This window comes from Stegodyphus dumicola, chromosome 2, assembly GCF_044657685.1.
Source record: "Stegodyphus dumicola isolate Sdum_Otavi_A_Nest chromosome 2, ASM4465768v1".
In the NCBI taxonomy this organism is placed as follows: Eukaryota; Metazoa; Arthropoda; class Arachnida; order Araneae; family Eresidae; genus Stegodyphus; species Stegodyphus dumicola.
In genome coordinates, this window is record NC_140769.1 from 176,802,772 (window position 1) to 176,828,004 (window position 25,233).

At 30.3% G+C, this 25,233-nt stretch overlaps 2 protein-coding genes across 2 annotated transcripts in view; one reads left to right on the forward strand and one right to left on the reverse strand.

Moving 5' to 3' along the window:
• LOC118197290 (uncharacterized) overlaps window positions 1-25,233 on the reverse strand; it is a 275,863-nt gene that overhangs the window by 156,163 nt on the left and 94,467 nt on the right. The window lies entirely within an intron of this gene.
• On the forward strand, window positions 2,717-17,964 carry LOC146998660 (uncharacterized). Its single transcript, XM_085811468.1, has 2 exons — window positions 2,717-2,868; window positions 16,358-17,964. Exon 2 carries the CDS (start codon window positions 16,827-16,829, stop codon window positions 17,739-17,741), a length of 915 nt encoding a protein of 304 aa, XP_085667594.1. The 5' UTR covers window positions 2,717-2,868; window positions 16,358-16,826; the 3' UTR covers window positions 17,742-17,964.

Consider the following 25,233-nt stretch of genomic DNA (forward strand, 5'->3'; position numbering starts at 1 on the left):
TGATATAGATAAGATATGCTTATTTTAATAAAAGAAGGAGAGATCTGAGCTCCATGTGAAATGCTTTTTTAATTTTGAGACTTCTAATTTTTATGACTAAGAAATGCCAAAATTCCTGCTAAGCAGTATGAGCAGAATTACGTGAGTAAAACTCTACTGCAGAATCTTAGTCAAACTTTCCTGCTAGTTTTTTTAATACGCTAAATCTAGGAAGTTTCCCACCGATTTTAGATTTGGCTGCAACGTATACAACTTATTCATATATACCTTTTCAAAGTATTCTTACGAAACCGCCTGATGTTTTACCTATGGACTATTGCGCTTTAGTCTCTTGAAGGAGCAGTTTCCAAGCGCAAAACCCCCACACTTGATGTACGCTGGAATGGTAGTGGAAGAGGAATGGAAATCAGTACCTCTGGATATTTTAGAAAAGCCCCTTGTGTCATGAAAATCATGACGCAAACTTATAGTCACTTCCTTGCACGGAATATAAAATTATACGCATTTTTTCTTGCATTTCATTTAAACTTATTTGATTTAATTAAATCTACTTCGCCGACAGCGCATAAACCCCAATAGAATAAATTCATTCTTTAAAATTCACTCTAGTATTTGTCTACCATAGCGACACTCTGGCTCTAGATTCACTTCACAGTATTATATTTCGCTCATATTATAACTCATAATGCGCAAAATTTATATCATTTAAAGAATAGAATTATCTAACCCTTGCCACATGTTTTATTCAAATACTATAATAAAGCTAGAATGATGTATAAAACAAATTAAGTAAACAAAACAAAAAAGAAACAGTTTTTCAACTACGATTGAGTATTTCTCATTCAATTAATTCAGTTTTCACCTCGCGAGAAGGCAAAAACGCATAAAAACTCAAAATATCTATATTAAAAATTACGAAATAAATATTAAACACATATTTCCTCGAAAAATTTCCAGAAAGGATTAAGCATGATTTAATTGGCAATAATAAATGAAGGCGTTATCTTTGTTGTTGCGAAGTTTCTCTAGATTGGTCACAAATCCACTATTCTGCTGTTTCAAATGTAAACAATCAATGGCCGCCGTCAAAAAAAAAAGGCTTAGCGGCACTTAAACAACTTTAAACTCGTTGATAATTCTAAAACTATTGCACACAGATTTACTAAAGGCATAAAAAACTTAACCGGAAGATAAAAACAACATAATTCAACCATTTTTAAAGCAAAAAATGTACAATTTACAAACATATAAGAGTAAAGAAACTGAGATCACTGAGCCGGGTAACAGAGTGGATATATATATAAATATATTTATATACGTTGGTGCGGCCGATTGCAAACAAAATACAAGGTGCACATCTACATGTTATAGCAGTCCTCTATACAAAATTTCAACGCTCTGAGGCTACTCATTTTTGAGTTATCCGAGATATGTACGTACAGGACGCCACGGAAAATTCTCTTCAGAATTATTTTAAATCAGTTTTATAATTTTTTTGGAGGAAAAGAGGCTTTTACTCTGTTTTTACGAACAGATGTCACGCAAAAACATCGTTAAATAGCATTCGATAGCGGTCAAAATGGATATTTTCGTTGAAATATGCTGCCTGAAACCTTTCGCGATTACAATACTTCCTTTTTACTTCGTACAAGGAAGTAAAAAAGGCTATCAGATAAAATATTTAAAAATGTATTCTTTACATTTTAAACATTAATTAAACGGCCCCGAAATGGATCTAAAAATGTACAAACACTCTTTGTAGTTTTATAAAAAGTGTTTCATATGCTTCATATCGTTTTTTTTTTTATTAATGTTCGTTTTAATTACCTTATAAAGCTCATCTTGAAAGTTGGACGGATGAAAAAAATTAAAGCGTCATGAAAATGTGTATAATTAAAAATGTGAATCAACAAAGACATTATTCATGATTAATTGAAAATTTCTTTCCCACCATTAGCTAGAAGAATTAAGAAAAATAATGCTAAAAATAAATATATGAGAAGAAACCAGTTCCTGATGTTAAAACTGAAAAATCAGCTTACAACTTCTGTCAGTTATTTTATGTTATGCCATTTCTATCAGGATTTCACGAAAACCTTAACAAAAGTCGCCAATTCAGCACGCATTATTTATAAATAATATTTTAATTAATTATTAAGCTTAAACTGTTCACTTATAAATTAACTTGTATGTGTAGTTTTAATGAGAGGTAAGCCGGCATCATTCGTATCGTATTACAAATAACACAATTAAATCATTTCCTAAATGTTATTTTCCCATCTTGTGTTTGGCGCGTTATAATCATCTTTGGTTTTGCGCCATAATCACTCACTCACTCACTCACTCACTCCCCCTAAATGTTATTTAGCATTTTTAAGTATCTGACCTCATTAAATTATCGTATTAAATCTGATGTGGAGTAAATGTTACATATTTAGAAAATAATATGTGAGAGTCACTATAATCTTTAACCCTTTTATCCTATTTATAGTAAATTATTATCATTCTTATCTCTAATATATAAAGTGATTACAATATGAACATCATTTTACAGGAAATAAACTTTCAAATTTAAAGTAAATAAACAGAGTTTTAGTTGGACAAAAAAAGTAAGCACAAATTTAATGACACTTATTTAAAGTTATTAAACCAAAAAATAAAAAAGTCGTTCATTAATGTTGTTTTATGTATATTATCAAACAAGTTATCAGTTTTACAAATAATATTCATCTGATAATGAGATTCTCGTTCTCGATAGGAACCTGAATACTTTAAAACGGATTGTTGTTATGTATCATTATCATTTGGTTTAGAGCTTGAAGTTCTATTAAATATTTGGAAATATGAAAGTCGAACATGTTTATACAGGTGATTGCTTTTTTAATCTTCTTTATATCTGATTTACTAATTAATTACCCTTACAAGTTAATAAATTAGGAATACAAAATTCTAATTCATTCACTTGTAAAATTAATAGAATTAAAAATTAAGTATTATGTGCTTGTTTACCAGAATGTCTTAAAAATAAATACTCGGGGAAACTATTATAAATCTTGAAAGTAATAACTTTAATAAAAACGCAAAGTCCATTTTAAGCATTTAATATTAAATTTTACAGTTTAGTACATAAGTCGTTTATTTTATCATTATTCATTCTTTCTATTTATTATTTATTCTTTCGTCAAGAAATCTGCATAAATTATAATGATGACGGCACATATTAATGACGTACCAAAATAGTGTATGTTAACAACTATACGATACTGTGTAGAAATTTTTCATAAATCAAGCAATGCATATTTGCAAATTTTGATGATACCCTAGTAATCACAAAGTTAATGCAGTTTAGCTGCTATGTTTCTGTTTTAATGTATATATATATATATAAATTACAGTACTTTTAATAGCATTGAAACATGTTACAATGATTAATTATAGGGCATCAAATGTCGGCGATTTTAAACAGTGTGTTCATGAAGTTTAATATCAGAGTGAGAATACAGGAATAATGGACCATATTAGCCGTCCAGCGTTAAAATCATTGAAAAATGGTGGTTCGACTTGTGTTATATTTCACTCGAAAGGGTTGGTTGTTTATCGTTTTCGTGTTTTTCCTCATGATTAACGCGAATATAGCCCGTTGCCTCTGAAAATCTTTCGTAAAAGCAGAGAGTCTTGCGTGTTTTTTTATAACTCAAATATACCAAATCAATGCATGAATAGTGATTATTTTAATTACATAATATGCATATACTTTGAATGCCTCATCGAATTTAATTTATATTTAATACTACCTAACAGCTTTGAAAATACATTTGGAGAGCATTATAATTATATAATGGTAAATTATAAAGTATAATTACTAATGGAGTTAACCATTTATGTACGCTGTGGTAGGAGCGGCATAATTCGGAAGTTCTAAATTCAAACATGATTGTTCCCTATCTCAAACGGGAAAATTAACATCCTGCTATCGACTAGAAACAAGGAGCCTTAATTAAATTCAAATAGTAGACTAAAGTGTGTTTTACACTCTGTATGTTTTATACACAATGTATTCTTATAATAAAAGGAACTGGAAGGAAATATTTTAAAATGGAATAAATCACAAAAGAAAAGCACTTTTATATTGTATCCAGTGACTCGGCATCTGCATTAACATTACCCTTGCAAACTGCTGCAGAACTTAAGAGTATTCCTATTATTAGACATTAAAAAAGGGAAAATTTTGTGGCAAAGAAAAGGCTTGAAAACTCTGCAGATTATTCAAATTTTTTTTAAATGTCATAATTGTCTTCTTTTTCCTGGAAACAATGCCATCACATCTTCATATGACACTCCATATACAATTATTTCGTATTTTTAAGCGTTTTTAAGTAACATAATAAACACAATGAAAACTACCTGCAAGTTATAGAAGTTCACGGATTACTGTAATTCCCGTTTACAAGAATGATAAATTGTTCAGGCGGAAATGATCAATAAATGCGGCTCAGTTTAAGCACTTATTGACAGCACCTGTGCTTATCCGACTACCAATAGCAAGATTTGGCTATGGAATTATTTCAGTCGTTCAATATATATTACGGTTAATTTTGTTGTCTTCTTTGTTTACATTTCACTCAGTACCACTCAGTACGTGAATATGAGTCAGTTTTGTAGAAAAATTCTTCATAAAGGCATCTCTCCCCTTAAGCAAATAATCCACACTAGATTCGCTATAATCGATTCCGTAACAACAGAAGACCATCAACAGAGCAGGTACACCATCATTTCGACTTTCCTCTTTTGTGCTCTATTGATGGAAACTATCTGTCATCCGCTATCAGCGGCATTTATTTGAAATAAAATTTTACAAAGTTACAATGGTTGTACAAATATACATATGACATACAGAGACAGATTATTCAGGTCTTGTGGTGTTTACATATAGATGACAACGTTTACAATAAAGCCCGTAACATAAATATTTAGAGAATTGTTACTTAAGTTAAAAATTTATGTTTACAGATTTTTATATATTAATTTTGAAGAATAACCAAATTATGTAATATAAAATATCATTATACATTTTAAAGAATTTAGACATATGTAATTTAGAAATAATTAAGCCAAATTAAAAAAAGATGAGAAAAACACTAAATATAGAATAAACATTAAATAAATTTAGAAAATGTAAAATGTAGATTAGATATAAATATTACAGATATGCTAAAAGTAAATAATAAATAAAATAATAACAATATTAAAAATCTTATATTTAATAATCTTCTAACTTATAATCTTATAGTTATGAAAAAAGAAGTATTATAATTAATAATAAGGAGTAATATAAATTTATTGAAGAAACTATATTTAAGGTAAATATTAAGAGAAGGAGGTGAATAGATAGTAAATTAAAAAAGTGAAAGATTTGGGAAAGATAATTAATATTGAACTACTGTTATAAATGTTGAAATATTACAGAATAACTAAAGTACAGAGTTAACTACAACACTAATAATACAAATTACTAATAATACAACACTAATAATACAAATTATAATAATGATAATTAAATGTAAATGATATGATGATTAACAGAATTGTTATTATCGATATATGAAGTAGTAATAAAAATTTTAACAATAATAGTACTAATATTAAATAGGAGTAACACTACTATCTGATAATAAGGTTAGTGAAATAGCAATGCGTTAAAAAAATTGTAAAATGCAGTAGAATCTGATAGTGTGATGATAAACATAAAATAATATAATTAAAGATGAAGTAGGTTAATAATATTAAAGATTATTAGTGTTATAGATGTAAGGGATTAAAGAGATGAAGAGCTGAAAGGTGAATATTAGGAAAATATGGGATTAGTGTTAATATCTTATATAGTATTGCTAACAACAATAAGAACACTCATTCCGTAACAATAATAAAAACACTCATTGCTCATGACGAATTTAAGGATTAAAAATTTATGTTTCATATTTTGGGGAATTTTTAACTTTTTATAATGGGCTGATATTTATTTCATTGCAATAAATGATAAAATAGACTAGTATCTAAATATTATTTTTATTTTGAACAGTTTATTTTATTATACATTTCTCTCTCTCTCTCTCTATATATATATATATATGTGTGCGTGTGTAAAATATCAAAATATGAAAATCATTTTATTACCAAAATTAATTTAATTGAATGGCCTTTAATTCTCAGCTTTGACTGCATACATCCCCTCCACAAGGTTCCCCATTGTACACTGCTCAAAAAAAAAATGGGACAGTCCTATATCTCCCGATCTACTGGGCCGATTGACAAAATTCAAATTGCGTTCTTCATGTCTCGAAAGCGCGACTTAGGATGTATATTAGATTTATATATAGCACTATTCTAACATAGGTATTTTGACACAAAATCGGAAGCGAAATTTACGGAGAAATTAACAAATTTATGTTGGCACTTTTTTGTCAGTTTGCGCCAAGAATACTTCACTTGGCGAACTTCTTAATATATGGCAACCTATTTTCCTTTCCCGTGAGAGGAAAAAAAGTCACCATCGTTCCTTTTTTCCAAATAATATTCTTAATATTATATTTTTAACTATAACTTATTATTTTAAGTAATTTTTTCTTTTTCTAATTTCATTTTAATTGTTTAAGTTGCACGTTTTTTGTTTTTGTTTGTTTGTTTGTTTTCGAATAACTGTTTTAAAAATTTCTATTTATCTACTCGAACTGCGTAAATAAAGGTGCAGCGTTTATTTTTTTTTCAAATACTTTTCTTTATATATATTTTTCGTCATAGTTATTATTTTAGGTAATTTTTAAATTTTTATACTTTTATTTTAATTGTTTGTGTTGCATTGTCTCTTCAGATATTTGTTTTAAAATTTTCTATTTATTCCTTCGCACTGAGCATTTTAAATATATTTATTAATATCAATTTTTCCAGAATTTGATTTTATTTATTTGAACTACGTTTCTTTCGGAAGAATATTATGTAACCCAGACTACGATGAGTTTGAAAACTGCATACTATATTAAAAGAGAAAATACAGTAAAGCACAGTTTTACACGCCTTTCAATGTTCCGTTCAGAAAAGATATATATAAATAAGAGAGATGTATAACCGACATTTTAACTTAGGATGACTTGCATACACTGCTTTAAACAGTTTTATCATTGTGCCCATTGCTTTACACAATTTTATCCTACATTTGATTTCTTAAAATGTTATTCATATTTTAGTCAAATATTTTATTTTTGAAATCGCAAGAATCAAATATCCTAACATTGAAAAGTTTTAAATTAAAAAAAATACAAATACTAAATTTTACGAAAAAATTTATTTTTCTTCTCTTTTTCTTTAAGCATTCTGAAAGTATATTAAAAAGTATCCAACTTTTCGAAACGTTTTGGTATTTCTGACAATCATTTTATATAAAGTTATCGCCTTCCATTTCATAAAGGCAAACAAACGGCCGAGCGGTAAAGACGCTGATCACTGGCAGTTCGGTCCGAGGTTCGAATCCCGCGAACGGGCTGGTTGCATGGGTGTTTCGTGGTTTTCTCGATGTGTAACGTGTATACGAGGCCAGTTTCCCTTAGAAAGTCCTCCACGAAGGCATCCCTCCCTTTAGGGAGATAGCCCTCGTGTGCTTTGCCATAATTAAATAATCCAATCCAATCCAATCCTTAATTAAATATAATTGATTTGTAACTTCTACTAGAACTGACGTTAAGTATTGAAGTGCAAATAAATAATATCGTGTGCAATCTTGATTAATATAAAATTAAAAATAATTGCATTCAGACCGAAAGTTTTTTGAAATATTTGCAATTACTTTATAAGAAGGATTTATTAATAACCGTAATAATTACTTATTATATTACTGATGATTAGGAATCAGTTGTTGACAATTACATTCTAAATTAGAATTTTAAGAATTATTAGAATTTTAAATTAGAATAATGAAAATACGCTACACACAAAAATACATTTTAGGATAAAAAATGAGATGATTTTTTATGTTTTAAAACTTCTTGAATTCATTTAATAAACATCGTATCCTCGTTGTTAATTGAATTCAGAATGTTGGGTGTCGTTTATATAATTATTCTTACTTGTCCACGGAATCTGCTGACTTATCCAGCGATTAAGTAGCTGCAGATCATTTCTACATAACCATTGAACTTCCATTAATTCAGTCTCTAGAGGGTTGTATATTTATATCATAATTTGACTTTTATAAAAATGCTTATTCTAAATCTTATGTTTCTATAAAAATATACTGTGCTTTAAAAATATGGATGATAGTACCAGCCGCTCTTTCAGCCATTTCAAAAGCATCAGTTTGTTTAGAAATAAATTGTGCAGTTAATGTCATAAAATTCAAATAAACATCAAACGAAAATTCTCAGTTTTAGACAATTCGATTTAAACGAAGTAAAGTAGCAGACCGTAAAAATTTACTCTTACAAAAATTTACTCTTATTTAAAAAAAAAAAAAAAAAAAAAAAAAAAAAAAAGAAAAAAAAAAAAGAGAGAGAAATTAAAAAAAATATTAGAAAATTTATTTAAAAAAATAGCTTTTCATACAGTATTAATAAATATTTATTACGCATCATTGAGGGAAAAAAATGTCATATAATTAATTCTCCGTAAAATTTTACTTGAAATTTAAGGTTAAAAATAGCTGTGGCAATACAGTGTTACAAAAATCCATAGACCACATTTGGCGTTATTATCGCTCAAAAAAAAGATGCCAAATTTCAAAACGCGAAAATATGTAAATTCGTGTATATCTTAGAAAATTTTGAATAAAAAAGTCTAATTTTTTGCAGATATGCTTAAAAATATACCTACTTTAAGATGATGTTAAAAATTTTATAGGTTATAATTCAAAATTGTTTTCGAAAAATTTATAAAAATTATTTAAAAATAGAAATTTAAAAAAATAAAGCACAAAAAATGGATAAATTTTATTTGGAATGAACCTAAATTTGAAATGTGAGAGAAAAACTCAAAAAAGTTTAATAAAAAAAGAGATATAAATAAATATTTGCCAAATTCAATTAACATTGAGGAGCTAAAATTTTGAAAGCTAATATTTCAAAAACTACTCGTACGATTTTTACAAAACTTGGTATTCTGGCATAATTTGAGTCGTAGAATCGAAATATGTAAAACAATTGGTATGTTATTTCAGAAAAAGTCCGATTTTGTGTCAAAATAACTATGTTAGAATAGTGTTATATATAAATCTAATATATATCCTAAGTCGCGCTTTCGAGACATGAAGAACGCAATTTGAATTTCGTGAATCGCCCCAGTAGAACGGGAGATATAGCACTGTCCCTTTTTTTATTTTGAGCAGTGTACCATGTTACATTACGCTTACCCTGCAGTAACCGCATTCCTGTAGACTTTTGCCCAACCGTTGTGCAGGATTAAAACAAAGAGCTCTAAAACTATAAATACTCCGGTCACGACATACGCACTTTGTCTGCGGCCTACGCTACTTGACAAAGAACGTCTCCTTCTTGACAGCTTCTATTCATTATTAAAAATGTAGTTTCTAACAGTAAAAATTACGAGGTTCATATGTCTCCAATGTACTGTACCATGCCTTAGAGTAATCAATAAGTAATAAAGATAATATTCCGGGTTATCAAGAGATTTTGAAATACTTCAAAATTTCTCGTAATTTTCTATGATGTAATCAATATTTCAGTGATTTATAATTTCAATTTACTCGCGACTGAAAAATATTTGCTATCTTTCCTAGTCAAGCATTGATCTAATATCAAGTCATCTGCAACAAAATAAAAATAAAAATATTCTATATACACATACGCATCATTATTTTTTTTCAAACTACAAGTCTTCAAAAGTTTGTCCAGTAAGCTTATTGTAGCAACTCTTCGTATAGTAAACCCTACATTTCAAAGGATTTATTTTTAGGATCAATTATACACTAATTTGGTTCAATCGTACAAAGAAGTAAGAGCTCCGAGAGAGGCATCTAATAAAAGTTAAACGAATATTTGCTCATGGTCGAATCGGGAATCTTTGAATGACCGAATCGATATGCTATGCTAACCATAATAATTCGTAAGTAGAATGCATTTGAATCGTGACATTCCTTCAGTCAAAAGATGTCATGGGTTAGGTGAAGTGTAAAGCAAACGGGGAGACCGTTCGTAGAGACCGTTCTCCAAGAGGATTTGGTAATACAAGTCTGGTGCCAAATTATTGTCCACTATTAGCTTAGATTTCATTTGTAGAGAATAGAAATTGAAAGAAGTGGTGCCCTGACTTGAAAAGGTCTGGCTTTTCAAATTACTGAATTATCGGTAAATGAAAGAACTACATAGAAATATTTTAATTTCTTATTATTACAAAAAATAGGTATTAAAATAATTTCAAAATGTCTGTTACATTGAAGTAAAAAATGCTTCTAACTTAGTTATTTGTAGAATAATAAACATTTATGTAGAATAAATCCTATCAACTTAAATGGAAAAATGTGTTTACGCGTACTTTAAACTTAGATGTGTCTAAAATTTATAACCAAAAAGAAGGAGAGAGGGAAAAAAGAAAATCTGAAATGATTTAGACTTTAACATTGCACCAAGGAGTTTCTTAAGAGTTTTATCCTCTCTCTGAGCTTGCGGTTTACCAGCCTGCTGGAGTGACAACGATGCTCTGATGGAGCGACTTCAGGTGGTGGTATTGGTTGTGTTTGTTTAGATTGCGTATTACGTATTCCGTATAGAACTAAAATACATTTATTATAAATCTACGAGAAGCTATATTAAAAATGCAATAGCGAAAACAGACAATTAATATTGCATGCATACCTGTCCTTATTATGTCAGGATCTTTACTAGTGGTAAGAGCCTGAGAGGCCCTGATGAGAAATAGTGCTCATCACTAAGATCTCCTGAGACAGATCGCGAAGTTATGACTGTTGTAATTTCAAGTGGCGGTATTACTGAACAAATTAATGCTCTTTCAGTGTTAGAGCAGCTTGAACACTGTGACCTGTGGGGGCACCACAAACATAGATTTGTTATCATTATGTGGCTAGAGGCATACTTTCTCCAGTAACATTATGATGATAAGTCAAGGAAATGAATATGACTGCCAGAAGGATTGGAAAAATATTTGGTCTGGCGTGATTTGCAGATCTAGGCTGTAAAATATCAGGAGAATAAGTATCCATGTCCGTATTGGCTGTGGTAAGGTGGTTGGTAGCGGCCCTCGTACAGCATCATGTCGCACAAAAACTTGTAAACGCGTTTTGAAATTTTTGTAAATTGAATACACGCTGCGTTTGTTATATGTGATCCAGTTGGTTTTAGTTTAATCTGTTGCATACATCTTCGAAGTTTTTCGATGTATTCAGCAGGATCAGTTTCAGTATTCGATGTGGCAAAAAAAAAAAAAAAAAAAAAGAGAGAGAGAGAGAAATCAGCCGGAGGTTTAATTTTAGTTCCGTACATAAGTTTAGAGGGAATACAATCGATGCTTGAGAGCTGCTCTCAAAGCACGGCTGGTAAAATTTCTGTCCATTTCTGATTTTCGTGACTCATTAATGCAGATTTTAGAAGACGGAGAAATTCTTCATTTAAGCCATAGCTTTAAGGATGATAAAAAATTGTGCGTGTTCACAGTACGCCTAGTAGATGTTTTAAAATCTTAAAAAAATAGGATTTGAATAGACGTCCTTGATCGGTTGTGATAGTAGCTGGAACACTAAAGCGAGAGATCCAGTCGTGTAGAAACCCTCCGCTACTTTTGTGGCTTTAATATCGATGGAAATAGCTGTTAGACAATAAGTGAATCCATTTGAAGTTGGAAGTGGACCGATGAGACCTAAATCAATATGTTTAAATCGCGTAGAAGGTTCACTAAAAGACTGTGAAGGAGCTGAAGTTTGTGTAATTTACCTTTTTAATCCGAAATAGACTAATTTAAACACAATTTTTGAAGTGCGTGGAGAATATGGAGTCTTACTATGCTAGTAGATATATAACATAATTCTGTTTCTGAATTTAGAAACTTAACATTTTATTTGTAAAGAGTTGTTAGCATTTAATATTCCTCTTAACTCGTCATCTATTCTTCGTGCCTTAGCAATTTCTTCAATTAATTGCTTAGCAATTCAGTTGGAACAATAATTTTATGAATGCGAGATAATATGACGGCAATAGTACCATCGATTCCTTTTATGTATTAGATATGAGTTGTCAAATGCGAAACCAACTACAGTTGACAATTTTCAAGTTGAGAGCATTTCTCAGGATTTTGCTTCAAAGCAAATATTAGTGGTAAGGGATGAAAACATTGAAAGTTTGTGTTCTTTAGCATGTATCTAAATTTCGGAATGGATGCATAGGTTGGTAATAATTCCCTATCATATGCTCTGTATTTTGCGTCAGTGGTCAAAAGCTACTTAGGAAAAAATAGTAGAGGTACAATTTCGTGATTAACAGCTTGATTTAGAGATCCGCCAATAACCGTGAATTAGCCGCGATTTTGAGTTAATCACGTACGTCGTCCCTGCCATTATCGCGATTAACCTGGGTAGATTCTATAATTATTATTTGCTTTCCTACTTCTGAATATCTTAAGTTTTGTTTTCTGAGAAAAAGGGCAAATAGTATCTGCGAAGTCCATTTAAAAGTACTCGTATATAACTGAAACGTATGACCTTTATGAATAAAAGAAACATGTACGTGAAATGTGGATTTCCAGTACAAGAAATTAAAGCGTAATTCGTGCCATAACAGGAAAATCATTAGGTTGTAATCAACATTCATGCTACACTTAAACAAAATCAACAAATGAAATAAACAACTTGCGTTAAGAGCATAAATTAATGATTCATTTTTAAGATAGCATTTGATTTCTCTCAAGTTACTACGTTTAGTCTCACTGTCCAATATCATCACGCTTGCCCATTGTATGATGCCAAGTATTCCCGTATAAAGCAAGATTTTTGTGGATTTCGTTAAGCGTAACTTAAGTTTTAGTTTTCAATAGCATATTTAGTTCTTCTTGGCAGATAGTTCAATATGTGTTCTCTTTTGCTAAATCAATCCCATCCAATCCTCTGCTTCTTTCATAGAAAGTCATCTATTTCAACGAATTTAAATTAATATTTGCACTGTCACCAGTTACCTATTTCGCGGATCTAAAACGATGTTTATTCACTCGATGATCACTGAAACCTAACTAATTCTGTAAAACGCTTCTCTTTGACGTTCTGTCTCGTTAACATTCTATCTCATTATAACGTGTCAAAGTAGGATCGTTTCGAATTTAAGCATGGCATACAAGGGTGCTATGGAAACATTCTAAAAGTATTTCGGTTGCCAAAACACTATATTACTTCCCTAAGTTTGAACACTATCACCTTCCTTGTAGTTGTCCCACAATAATGCACTGGTTCTAAGGTACTTGCCGCCACTGAAATACAACGTTGAAGTTCTTTTTGTGAAAGCCATTTTGCATTACATAAACATTTGCGCTTCACGCTGGATCACCTCACCAGTGATGATGTGAATAAAGGAATATTTATTGATGGAAATGAAATATTTGAAAACAAGAAACACAAAATTTGTATATTGTGATATAACTTGTTTCTTTATGTAGTATAACATACTTAATTTAAATTGCTTCATCTATTTTAATTGTAAAGTACTTCCCAAAACTCTGGCCTTATAAGACAATATTGATCTGACACATTTAGATTACATCATATGGGATACCTTAAAAATCAGACCAGTTGCTTATATTTAAAGTTTGGTACAATATGAATACTAAACGTTCGATCATGAAATTGTTTGCAAAACTATTTAATGCCATTCTGAATATGCATTCCAACTGATAAATTAAAAACAAAATGCTGTAATAATTAGTATAGTAACTAATGTTTTTTTCTTTAAACTTTTCTCCAGAAACCAAATTTTTAGAACACCATAGCGTTTTGAAAATTTACTGATAATTTGCATAATAATTAATGTAGTGTATCCGTTAGTATAAAAGAGATGAAAACCTGCATTATTGCAAAATGTTTCATATGTTTTTTATCAACATTATTAACATTATTTATTAACTTAATGTTTTTTATAACATTAAGGGTAGTATTTCGGGAACTTCATTTTATCGTCAACATCCTTGGAAAAAAATGTTTTTACAAAAGACCTGAAATAAATGAATAATTAATTGCTGAAACATGCGTTACAGGTCATCATTATTTTTTTTATAATGATTTTAGGCTAGAAGTGTAAGTACTTAAAATTTATTTATTACTACTAAAAAGTACTTTTTTAAAATCTAGATTATCATTACAGATTTTGAAATAGAATTATTCCACTTGATAGAATTACCCCACTTGAATGATATATAATTATCTCACTTATCCACGTATACTGGAAAGTCCTATAAAGTTTGCAATCTTAGATACAGAAACGAAAGTGATTAATTTGTTTACGTTTGTACAAAAATTAAATGAAATTGATTTAAAGGCATTATTGTTACATTCCTTAAAAATGAAATGGTTAACGTTAGATACATATATGGGATATTGTAACCATAATTCAAAGTCATTCACAATAATTTAAATCTGCTCTAAACTACTCTTACCTCATATAATATCCTTTTTCTGTGGGAAAACACAGAAAGAATGTAAAATTCTATTCTACTTCAGCCGTGCGAACGTTTTAATTATCAATTCATTGTGAACTCCTTCTTGCTGACAATAAACCACTTGGAAAACTAATAGTAGCCATGGCTAGATCTAGCAGGATCATAAATAAGGTATGTTCATATTGACTGATGCCGGAAAAATCCAGAAATTCTTAATCTGAAGTTAGGAAAGAGAAAGGGAAAGAAGGGCAGCGCAGAAGAACTTATCCATGCGGCTTTATCTGGCATGTAAATCTATATTTGTAGTTATAGTATAAATTCTACTTGCCAGATTAACTTTGAACCCAAATGCCCATCTGAGGCTACAAAATCTCTAATGCAAGTTTATAGTTTTATAAGGTATTTCTCCCGCCTTCTTAGCGTGCCTTCGGGGAGTAGTGGGTACATGCTGGGCGCTTACTCCAGAGGACCGTGTTTCGATCCCCGGCGAAGGCGTTGCTCATTTTTCACCTCTCTTGCTTCCAAAAAAATCCTAATGTCTCTACAGTCTGTACAAGAGTAAAGAACTTAATAACAGTAAACGAAGTTTATTTTAACCACAACTTATCGTACTTAAGTACGATAAGAAGAGACAACTTGTAGAAGAGAGAACTTGAAAGTCTCTCTAGCTTCGCTATGTTAGTAACATATTGATAGTTGTAAATATTGAATTAACTTGGTACATGAAAAATCTTCTAATTTTAAAAGTTACGCTTATTCCTCTCAAGTGGTTAGTTGAGTCACGGCTCGGCTCGGCTGACTGGTAGCACAGGAGCACCATAGTGACCGCAGCAAGCACTTTTTTCACCAACAGCAAATATTGAGTTTTACCATTCAATAAATATTGCAAGTAACAGATAACAGTGTCCACAATTTATTCTACTAACTTCTGAATTGGAGTGATTTGTAGCCACAGAGGTCAAGTATCAATAGGGTAGTATAAAAGCACAAGACATAATTGTTAAAAAAGAAAAATACTTTCTGCATGTCGAGAAAATAAAGAATTATAAGGAGTTCGAGACAAACAATGGTCTAGTTAGCAGTTTAATTAATAATTTGCTGTTAACAACCATTTAGTGGTAAGGAGACCTTTGAAATCTCTTTTATAACGGAAATATCCCAATTTTCACTTCTTCTATGTAAATCTTATTTTTTTCACGAGAACTTTTAAAACTATACTAATATGTTGGTTGCCAAGAATCTGGCAAGTATCCTAGAAGACATTTTACGAAACTTGAATTAAAATACTATATGAAAACTTTCAGGAGTTAGTTTTGTTTTCTTTTATAGTAAATAAATTACAAAACTATCAATAATGTTATAAGAATACTAAATAAATCTGATGCTATTATAAGTTTCTTTGCCTTTACAAATTCTGGTATGATTAAGTATTTTAAAGAAGAGCTATGTTTCATGAGTAATTAAAAATCTACAATTGTAAAATGTCTGCTTTTTGAATACGAAATTCTTCAAACATGCTTTGTAGAGTTTCGAGAATTTAAACAATCTGCTTAATAAGATGAATATATATTCAATTTAATAATGTTCTTAATTTTCTTTTGTTATAGAAACTTCTGTTCTTAGATATATGACCACGAAACAAAACTTCGTGGACATCCTTTCGATTGTACATATTAAAATATATTGTATTTTCTCTTTATTTTAGACCATGAATCATACTGCTGCTAAGAACCAAACTCTAGCTTTTATGGTTTACTCAGACTCCAGAACAATCTGAATTAGCTATAAAACTGGCAGATGTTCTCGAATTTTCACAGTAAGAAGAGGTATAAGAGTATATCTTTTTCTCTTTGCTTCTAAGATGAATGCTGCAAAGTGATGCATGTTAGTCAGAATTAACTGTGCGGAACATACCTTTTTTGAAAGCAGATATTGATGCCAAAGTCATTTTTCATATCGAAGGATTACAATCTAAACACTGTACATCATACATCAGCCTGTGATCAGCGGCTAAATAAAAACTTCTCTGCTTGCAATAATGATACATTTAAAAATACCCAGTCTTTTATATCAGTTGTGCTAGAGACAGTAAGAAGAAAATAAGAAGTAAATTTTCAAGGGAATTGGAAAAATCAGTTTCAGAGGCAAACATTACTGATATCGGTATATTAGACATGTGCTCCCAAGATGAGAGCCAAATAATAAAAGAAAAGAAAGAAATGGCCGTTCCTCCTAATCTCGAGTTACCATCATGTATAACCGATAAGCCTTATATTTTCTATAACAATCCCTCCCCAGTTTTTTCTGATAGCAATAAAATAGGGAAATGGCTTATGTTCATCGATATAAAAAAACAAGGTTTTGTAAACGAAATGACGGAGTTAGATCGAGCATGGCAGAAAGCAATTGAACTTATTAAAACAACTGAGCTTCCAATAATTCGAATAAAATGTTCTACAGCCTATGAAGGACCTTCTGTTCATGATGGTTATTCCAAATCCGTTGGTATAATCATGTTCTATACTCCTGATTTCACTAATAAGCCACAAGTTCGAGCCATAGCTGAAGAAATCTGTCTGAAAGTTAAAAAAAAGTCCCTAATTTACAAAACTGATGAGGCAAGTAGACTTGGGTTATATAAACATCATGGTAAAGAAAACATTTCCATTTACAAATTTAATAATGGAGAATTTATTGAACGTGAACTAGAAGAAAAATGCAATAGCGCTGATGAATCCTCTTCTTCAGTTTTGATCCCAGACATTCCCACATATTCCAAAGGAAATACAAGCAAGATAAGTGATAACTGTAGCGATTCAAACTCAAGCTTTAATAACTTCAAACGTGCAGTTGGAAGAGGATCTTCTGAAGCATTGTTGGAAGCGACGGTAACTCGAAAGCCAGTTTCTCGTCAATCGGCATCTAGCGACGTTAACTGGAGACTGAAGTGTAGGACTGATACTGAAAGCCATAACATAAAATATAGAGCTAACACGGGCAGATTGCGGAAAAGCACCCCTTGTATGAAATGCAGCTGGAGAGATGAATGCACATGCATAAAGAACAATACGTTTACGCAAAAGGACTGACAGTGAGATTTAGGTAACGTAAGAGAACTTATACTAAGAACTAAAATTTATTATGAGTTTTGAGGGTGGAAAAATTACTAAATAGATATTTCTAATATATCTTTCATTGCTAATATGTCTTATTATGTAAATTTTTTAGATTGCTTTTAATAAAAGTATCTGATAATTAAAGATGTATATTCATAACATCTAGAATAATTAATAAACATCCTATAATAAAAGACTTCCAATTTCTTTATTTTACGCATGTTATTTTCATATTGAAAGACTCCATACATATTTAGTAATTTTATAAAACACTTTTCTGAAATCCTAATAAATAATAGTCTCTCATTAATGTGAACGACAGCAATTTAGTTACTATATTCTTCTTGCTTCTACCAGTTACAAAAAATTATTTGCATTCCACACAGATTACTATTTATAAAGGTGCATTTGCTTTTATTAATAAAATTAGTTCTTTGAATTATCCTTGAAGATTGACTTATGTTCGAACTTTTAGAAAGAGAGAGCATAAATTTAGAGTTGTTAATATTTTGCTGATATTAAAATATTACATAACACTTCGGATATTAACCTTCTCCAGTTTAACTCTACTATCTATAATCTAATTAACTTGAAAAAACTCAAAATGTTTGATTCGTGAACAGGTAAGTAAAATATTCCCTTATTAGGAATTCATTCATGAAGAGAGAAGGATTGCATTACATTTTTATAGGTAAACTAACAGATATTTATTTTAAAACAAAATAATTTTCGGGACTTGCAATCGATTTTTCTTCAATCACAAATATAGGGAAAATAATGGAAGATATTAAATAGATATTCATATGCCAGGGTTACGTTCACTAGCACAGATTTTATGTCAAGTAATATATTAGAATAAGAAAGGAGTATATTAAGTTTATATTTATTACGAAGCTCCCAAAAATTATATTTCGAGAGGGAACAACCAAGCTGTATCATACGTATTTCAAAACCTTGTATGACTCACAATTGTTGCATTGTGCACATCGTGGCAAACACATTATCACACATGTGGAAAAAAATTACAAGGTTAATTTTCTGCATTTCATTTAGTGAAAAACTTTATGCACATTAAAAAGCAATTTTTGTTCGCTTTTCTAAAACATTAACACATATTAAATTAGAGAAGGAAAGTGTTAAGAAAAATGTCTTTGAAAAATTCTGCTATGAATTTTTAAAAGCTTTTCATTTTCTTTATTAATATGATAATGGTTAACTAAACCTGTGTTCTAGTGGCATATTTATAGTCAGTAGTAAATCTTAAAAGAGAACTTTTTAAATTGTTGTAATGTTTTGGATTATTATAATTATTTCTTAAAATCTAGCTTGCTACTGTCATAGAATGTACGAGATTGTTCTTGTTACTGCCTTCCTAATTTTGCTTCATTTATTTAAATTATATTATTGTTTAATGCAATTTTTATTAAATTTTACATTCGATATTTTGCTAACTATATACCGTAAGGTTCTAATAACTATATACCGTAAGGTTTTAATAAGGAGCTGTTTTAAACACCCCCATGTGATATAAATAATAGTCAGCGCCGCATATTAATTGAAATACACTTAGAATTATTGTCTTGATCGAATTTGCAGTTATTTTGCATGTTAAGCTTTTGCAACGATTGCTTTCAAAATATCAAAATGCTTGTGTTGATCCATTATGTAAAACATAAAAACAGAATTACAATTTTAGCTGCCGATATGAATCCTATTCTATAATTCTTCCTCCATCATGTCCTAGTTTACGTACGTCTTAGAGATTTCTCCTCTTTATGAACTGACCTTTTTTTTATTAAAGATGTAATTAACTTTCATCATCAAATATTATATTACGCAAACGTTTAAAATTCTTACATATCTCATAGACTTTGAAAACGAACGCTTAAATGTCCTGTTCTCTCACTAACGTAGAATTTTTTCCTTCCCTCAACGCTCGATATATATAGCAGATCGATTACTATTCTAACTGTCCTTGAATTAATAGCTATTATAGTATGTAATGAATGACTTTCTGCTGCAAATTTTAAGATCCCTCAGCATTTGGTTATCTGAATAGTTGTGGAAATTTTATGATGGATTTTTTAAGATAGACTGATAGTGTTCTGGTTTATAACAGCTCTGTGATATTTCGATTACCCTGTCAAAAAATGTTAAATGTTTAAAATTATCCATTTTGAAAACTGTTCTTGTGCATTTCTCATTTTCAAATATCAGATTAAAAGTCAATGTACTAATTTTTAATCATAAATATTTTCACGAAGAGTTTGTTTTCCTTAAAAGCAAACTTTAAAATATTTGCCAAAGAATAAAAATAAGGCGATTTTTAAATACAAAACGATGTGATAAACATGTACATAATATTTATTGCAGAGGACTTCCTTTGAAATAATAGAACAGCTCGAAATATTTGTGATATAATTTTCTTACGCTAAACAGAGATTATGAACTTTACAAAGTTTGACCTGCTTTAGATGCAAAAACTAACTTCGAACCCTAACAGACGTTAAACGAATTATTGCTGCTTCGATAATTAACTGCAAAGTCTTGGAAAGGTTTTAAAATAACCTTTTTAATTTAAAAGCAAATCTTAAAAATAAATTCACTACTTGTGTTTACTGCATAAACCACCAGTTTTCAACAGTCAAATTTATATTTAAAGCATATGCTAGTAGACAAAGCTTACACAATTTCATTTAAATGTAAGCTGGCTCATAAAACTCTAACCGGCGCATCAGTTTAAATATCGGTAGTAATAATGCATACATTTTCCAATAATATATTTCTGGTGAGAAAATTGAAGAAATTGGCAGTTGCATTCGCCGGATTCGCCGGAAATCCGGACCTCCTGAATACGCGTCGAAAGTGCTTTTATTTACACCACGAAGGCATGCGGAAAGGAGGGAGAAAATATCTGATAATTTTAAGCTCAATGTTTCTGTTTGGGCCAAATAATTATTGTAAAAGAAATTTAGGTAAGCGCATATTTAAAAAAAATATGTTTGATAATTTCAAATTTTATACTTTTAAAATGTGTGACGTTATATATAGAACCTAAAGACATCTGATGATATTTTCAATCACAGTATTTTTACTATCAGTGTAATTTATAAAGCACGATTTCAATATCATTTATTGTGCACTTGGTTACAGAATATCATTTGCACTCGCCTAGTAACAAATTTTCTATCTTTTGATTTCATTTATCATCATGTAAAATGTTAAAATGTGTTGTGGAATATGATAGAAATAATCTAGATATTCTGCTAGGAATGCATTAAATTCATCTATGCATTTTATTTCGCATATTTACTGTGAATATATGCTTATTTATTTTACTATAAAAAATTAAGAAGAAAGTCCAATGCTTTAGAGAAATTAGAAGCTGTGGAATTTTATAAAAGAATATAATCAAATTACGAAATTCTAAAATCAGCAATAAAATGAATTGTGTAGGAATATCAAGCAGAAATCGAAACTACTTTATCATGTATTTACAGAGAATCGTAAATGTTATCATACCTCGCAGCAGTTTTATCCATCACATTTCTTTCATATCAAAGACATATCATAACGAGCGAGTATTGTTTCCCGCATACAATAATATCACCTTAGTATAATTCGTTTGATTAGAGTTAGATATTGTAAGTCATTATGTTTTTCTTTCTCTTCTGGAATTTATTATGCATTAGAAATGATAAGCTTTTGCATTATTTCTGAATTTTCTCTAAATGTTCGGCAACAATCGGAATAAAAAATTTTTAAGTTTTCGGCTAATTATTGTTTCTATACGTGATATTAATAGAACCTCATTCAGAGATTTGTGAGTGGATTACTTTAAATTACTTAAATAAACATCTTAATTTCCATGAAATATAAATATTTTCAACAAAATTTCATATACAGCGTTAATAAGCAAGCTTTAAAAACAATTCGTTTTCATTGAAGCTAAATTTAACATTGTCCTTAAAAGTATGTGTCGCACTTCACAAGTTTCACTTTCTTATCACTCACTAGGCATACTACCATTTTTATTTGCAACTGCAACGAATAATTTAAATAAGACAAAAAAATTTTCTATGAATGAAACTGACTCTTCGTAATAAATCTTGAAGTTTTAACTAATTTTTTTAACCTTTTAGGCCAAAGGGGTGATTTTTCTCAGAAGGGCTATTAATTTCGTTTTTTGCATTTTGTATCGTCCACTATAAAACGACGTTTCTTTTTTCAAATTGTTGCAACCAAATATTTGGCCCTGCATTATACGTAAAGAAATGAAATAATGAAGAATCTGGATGAATGTATGTATATTTCTAGCATTGTGAAAGACCAACGGTACCTAGAGACATCACATTTTGAATAACCTAGTCCTGCACTCAAATATGGGCATGTGGAAGCCCAAGTTTGGACTCTGGAATTCGTTTTATTATCTGTATCCTATTTTTCACAACTTTAACGAATTTTTGATTACCGAATTCAGCGCTTTTAAAGCGAGCAATGGCAACACTGTATGAAAAAAAGATTTATATCCAGCGCGCGAGACTGTGTATTGGAAATTCTAAAGATATGCTCGTTTTAAAATTATTTTGGTATATTGCTGTTGAATTGAATTTTACGGTTTAAGTGCGAAGAACATGGTATTTAATAAATAAAGGTAACACGGTAAATGTTAAAAAAACGTCCCTTTGAGCGTAACATAAAATCTGTTAACAAAAAAAGTTTTCAGATTTTTGTTTTCATTTTTATTACTTTAATAAAGGAAATCTTAAAGTAGCTTTCTTGCATAAGGAGGAAAAGAATGTTAAACCTAACATCTACATTAAATCTGTTTTCATACGTATCAGTATAAAAATTAAAATAATGTATACAATCTTGGTCAACATAACAGTTATTAACTTTTCATATTTTATATTCGAGAGGAATAATAGAGTAAAACGTATAAAACAAAGAGTCAAAGAACAGAGAAAACCAATTAATTTGGCAGCAAAACATCTCGTGCAATCTATGCTTCATTACCAAAGAGAATGACTTCGCATCACATAAATTCGAATCTCTCAAAAGTATTTGTGAAGACGAGGGCAAAAGGTGGAAAATGTTTTAAATCTGTATGTGGAATGTGTCTCTGTCTTATCAAAAGCTAAGCTAAAAAAGATATTTTCGCCGGACAGGACATTAAAACATACACATTAAATTAAAATTTTGAACTTGACAACAAATTTTAAAAAAAGTGTGAATTGCGTGAAAAAAGCGTGAGTATATTTAAATTATATGTTTAAATTTTTATTTTAGTTTTAGTAGTTATTTAGTGAAAGTTGTCATAATTAAATTTTGGGGTAACAGTCAGTCCCCTAACTTTATTGCCGTAGTTGTTAAAATGTCGTAAAAATTCAAATTTGTTTGCTATCATATAAGTTTTAAACGTCATGTTTTATAATTTTAAGCTAAGAATTTATAATTTTAAGTTAGAAGCTAATGCACGAAATTGTAGCGCAATAAATGGCAAGCAACAAAAGAACTTAAACAATTAGGAAACGATATTATTGACAAGCTTATATGAGATTACTGTGAGACATTACATAGTTTCTGACGAGGAACAGCAAACTCAGCTTTATTAACAAAAGAGGAAGGCAGAACAAGATCTTTGATTAAGAGATTTTTTCTTAAAGAAAAGAAATATATTTTAAAGTTCCTTAATAAATATATACAGTATTTGTTACTTATACACTTTCCAGTCCGCATTTACCCGCTTTTTTTCCCTCCCTAGTCTTTTAATTCTAAAACGTCTTTAGTATTAACGTAATTTTTCTAACATTCAAAAAACTAGCTTTATAAATTTCAAAACAAATTTGTCGATGTAGTGACAGCCTTTTCAATATTACTGGGCAAGAATGCTACAAGATATAAAAAATTATTATAAACATTGTGAAGTATGTCAATTTAATAAGAAAAGTAAAGAAATTGGGTCTAATATAAGCATTATCATCTGAAGGAAAATCTTTTGAACTGTATCTACTGATACTGTAGGTGGTCTAAATTACTATAATTCTATCAAAAAGTATATTTACATTATTATACATCTTGCTACTCGTTGTATATATAATCTCGTTGTATATGGACATTTGTTTCTAAAAGTGTAACTACTGATACTCACATCCAATGTTTAAGACAAATGTTTCAGATTCAGGTCCCAAAGAAAATTTTAACCGACAGACACGCTGCTTGTACGTCCTCACAATTAAAACATTTTTTAGAAACCATAATGGTGCGCAGTTATTAACTACTGCTAATAGATCACAAACTAATAGTAAAGTAAACAGAGTTAATTAGCCCATTAAATTAAATACCTATTACGGTAATATTGCATGGGCAAATTTCTTACCTCAACTCACTGAAGAATACAACAATACACCACATTCTGTAAAATTATACCTGCTATCTTACTTAATGTATGGAAATGGCCTCGCGATCCTTTATTCGAAATCAACCTTAAGAAACTGTAGCCATCAACTGAAGAAGCTAGAAAAATTGCTCATTCTTATCATGATATTGTTTCGTTATTTTCTTCCTTCACGTTCGCACGGGGTTCGTGTGGATTTGGAGTGAATAATGACGACACTTGATGAAGTATCGAAACACATTTTATTTAGCTAATATTTAATCAGGACAGCTCCAATAACACTTTTGACAGTCGTCGAAAATCTCCTATAAACACGCTAGAACAATCAGCGACACAGCCTTCATACTGTCAGGCAATAACGGTGGAAATAGCTTCACTGCAAAGAACCAGAGTACAGCTTCCGACTCTGGTCGTTCTCGGAACTCCACGTACTCTCGAGACTCTTCACGCGATGCACTCGACGATACACAAGAGTATAGCTCTCGACTCAGCACAGTCTAAGACAAAACTCGACGATGCACTCGACGACCAACTCGGCGCTAGATTTCGAGACACTCACTCAATGACTGACTGTCAGCTCGCTAGACGAGGCGCACACACAAACTGACTGCGAACCAGCAGGGTTTATATAGATTTCGGCTTGTGTTCGAGAACATTCTGGGCTAAACCGGTAAGAATTCCTTCCAGAAGGTTCTCCATCCGTCCATGATATATCGCTAGTTTTGTTGCTAAATGTCGCCAAATGGTCGATTTCTCATCAAATGTGGCAACCCTGCCTTTCCTTGCCATTTTTATGGCAACCCTAAAACTGCTTTGTGGGGAAGCTATCTTACCGCGCCTGTACATTTCGTAACAATATAAAGAAAGAAAGATATCAAAGCCATTTAAAGCAAGTAATTTTAAAAACCTGATGATTTAGTAAAATATGAGGAATTTCAGTTATTCTAACACTAGAAGATTTATTTCCTCCTCCTTTTTCTAGCCCTCATAAATTTTTATAATAATATCCTGAAGTTAGTTTTCAAACAGTCTAATTCTCTCACTAAAAAGAATAAAATTTTTAACCCA

Coding starts and splice junctions, on each gene's coding strand:
- LOC146998660 (XM_085811468.1), top strand. CDS start 16,827: ATGTGCTCCCAAGATGAGAGCCAAATAATAAAAGAAAAGAAAGAAATG.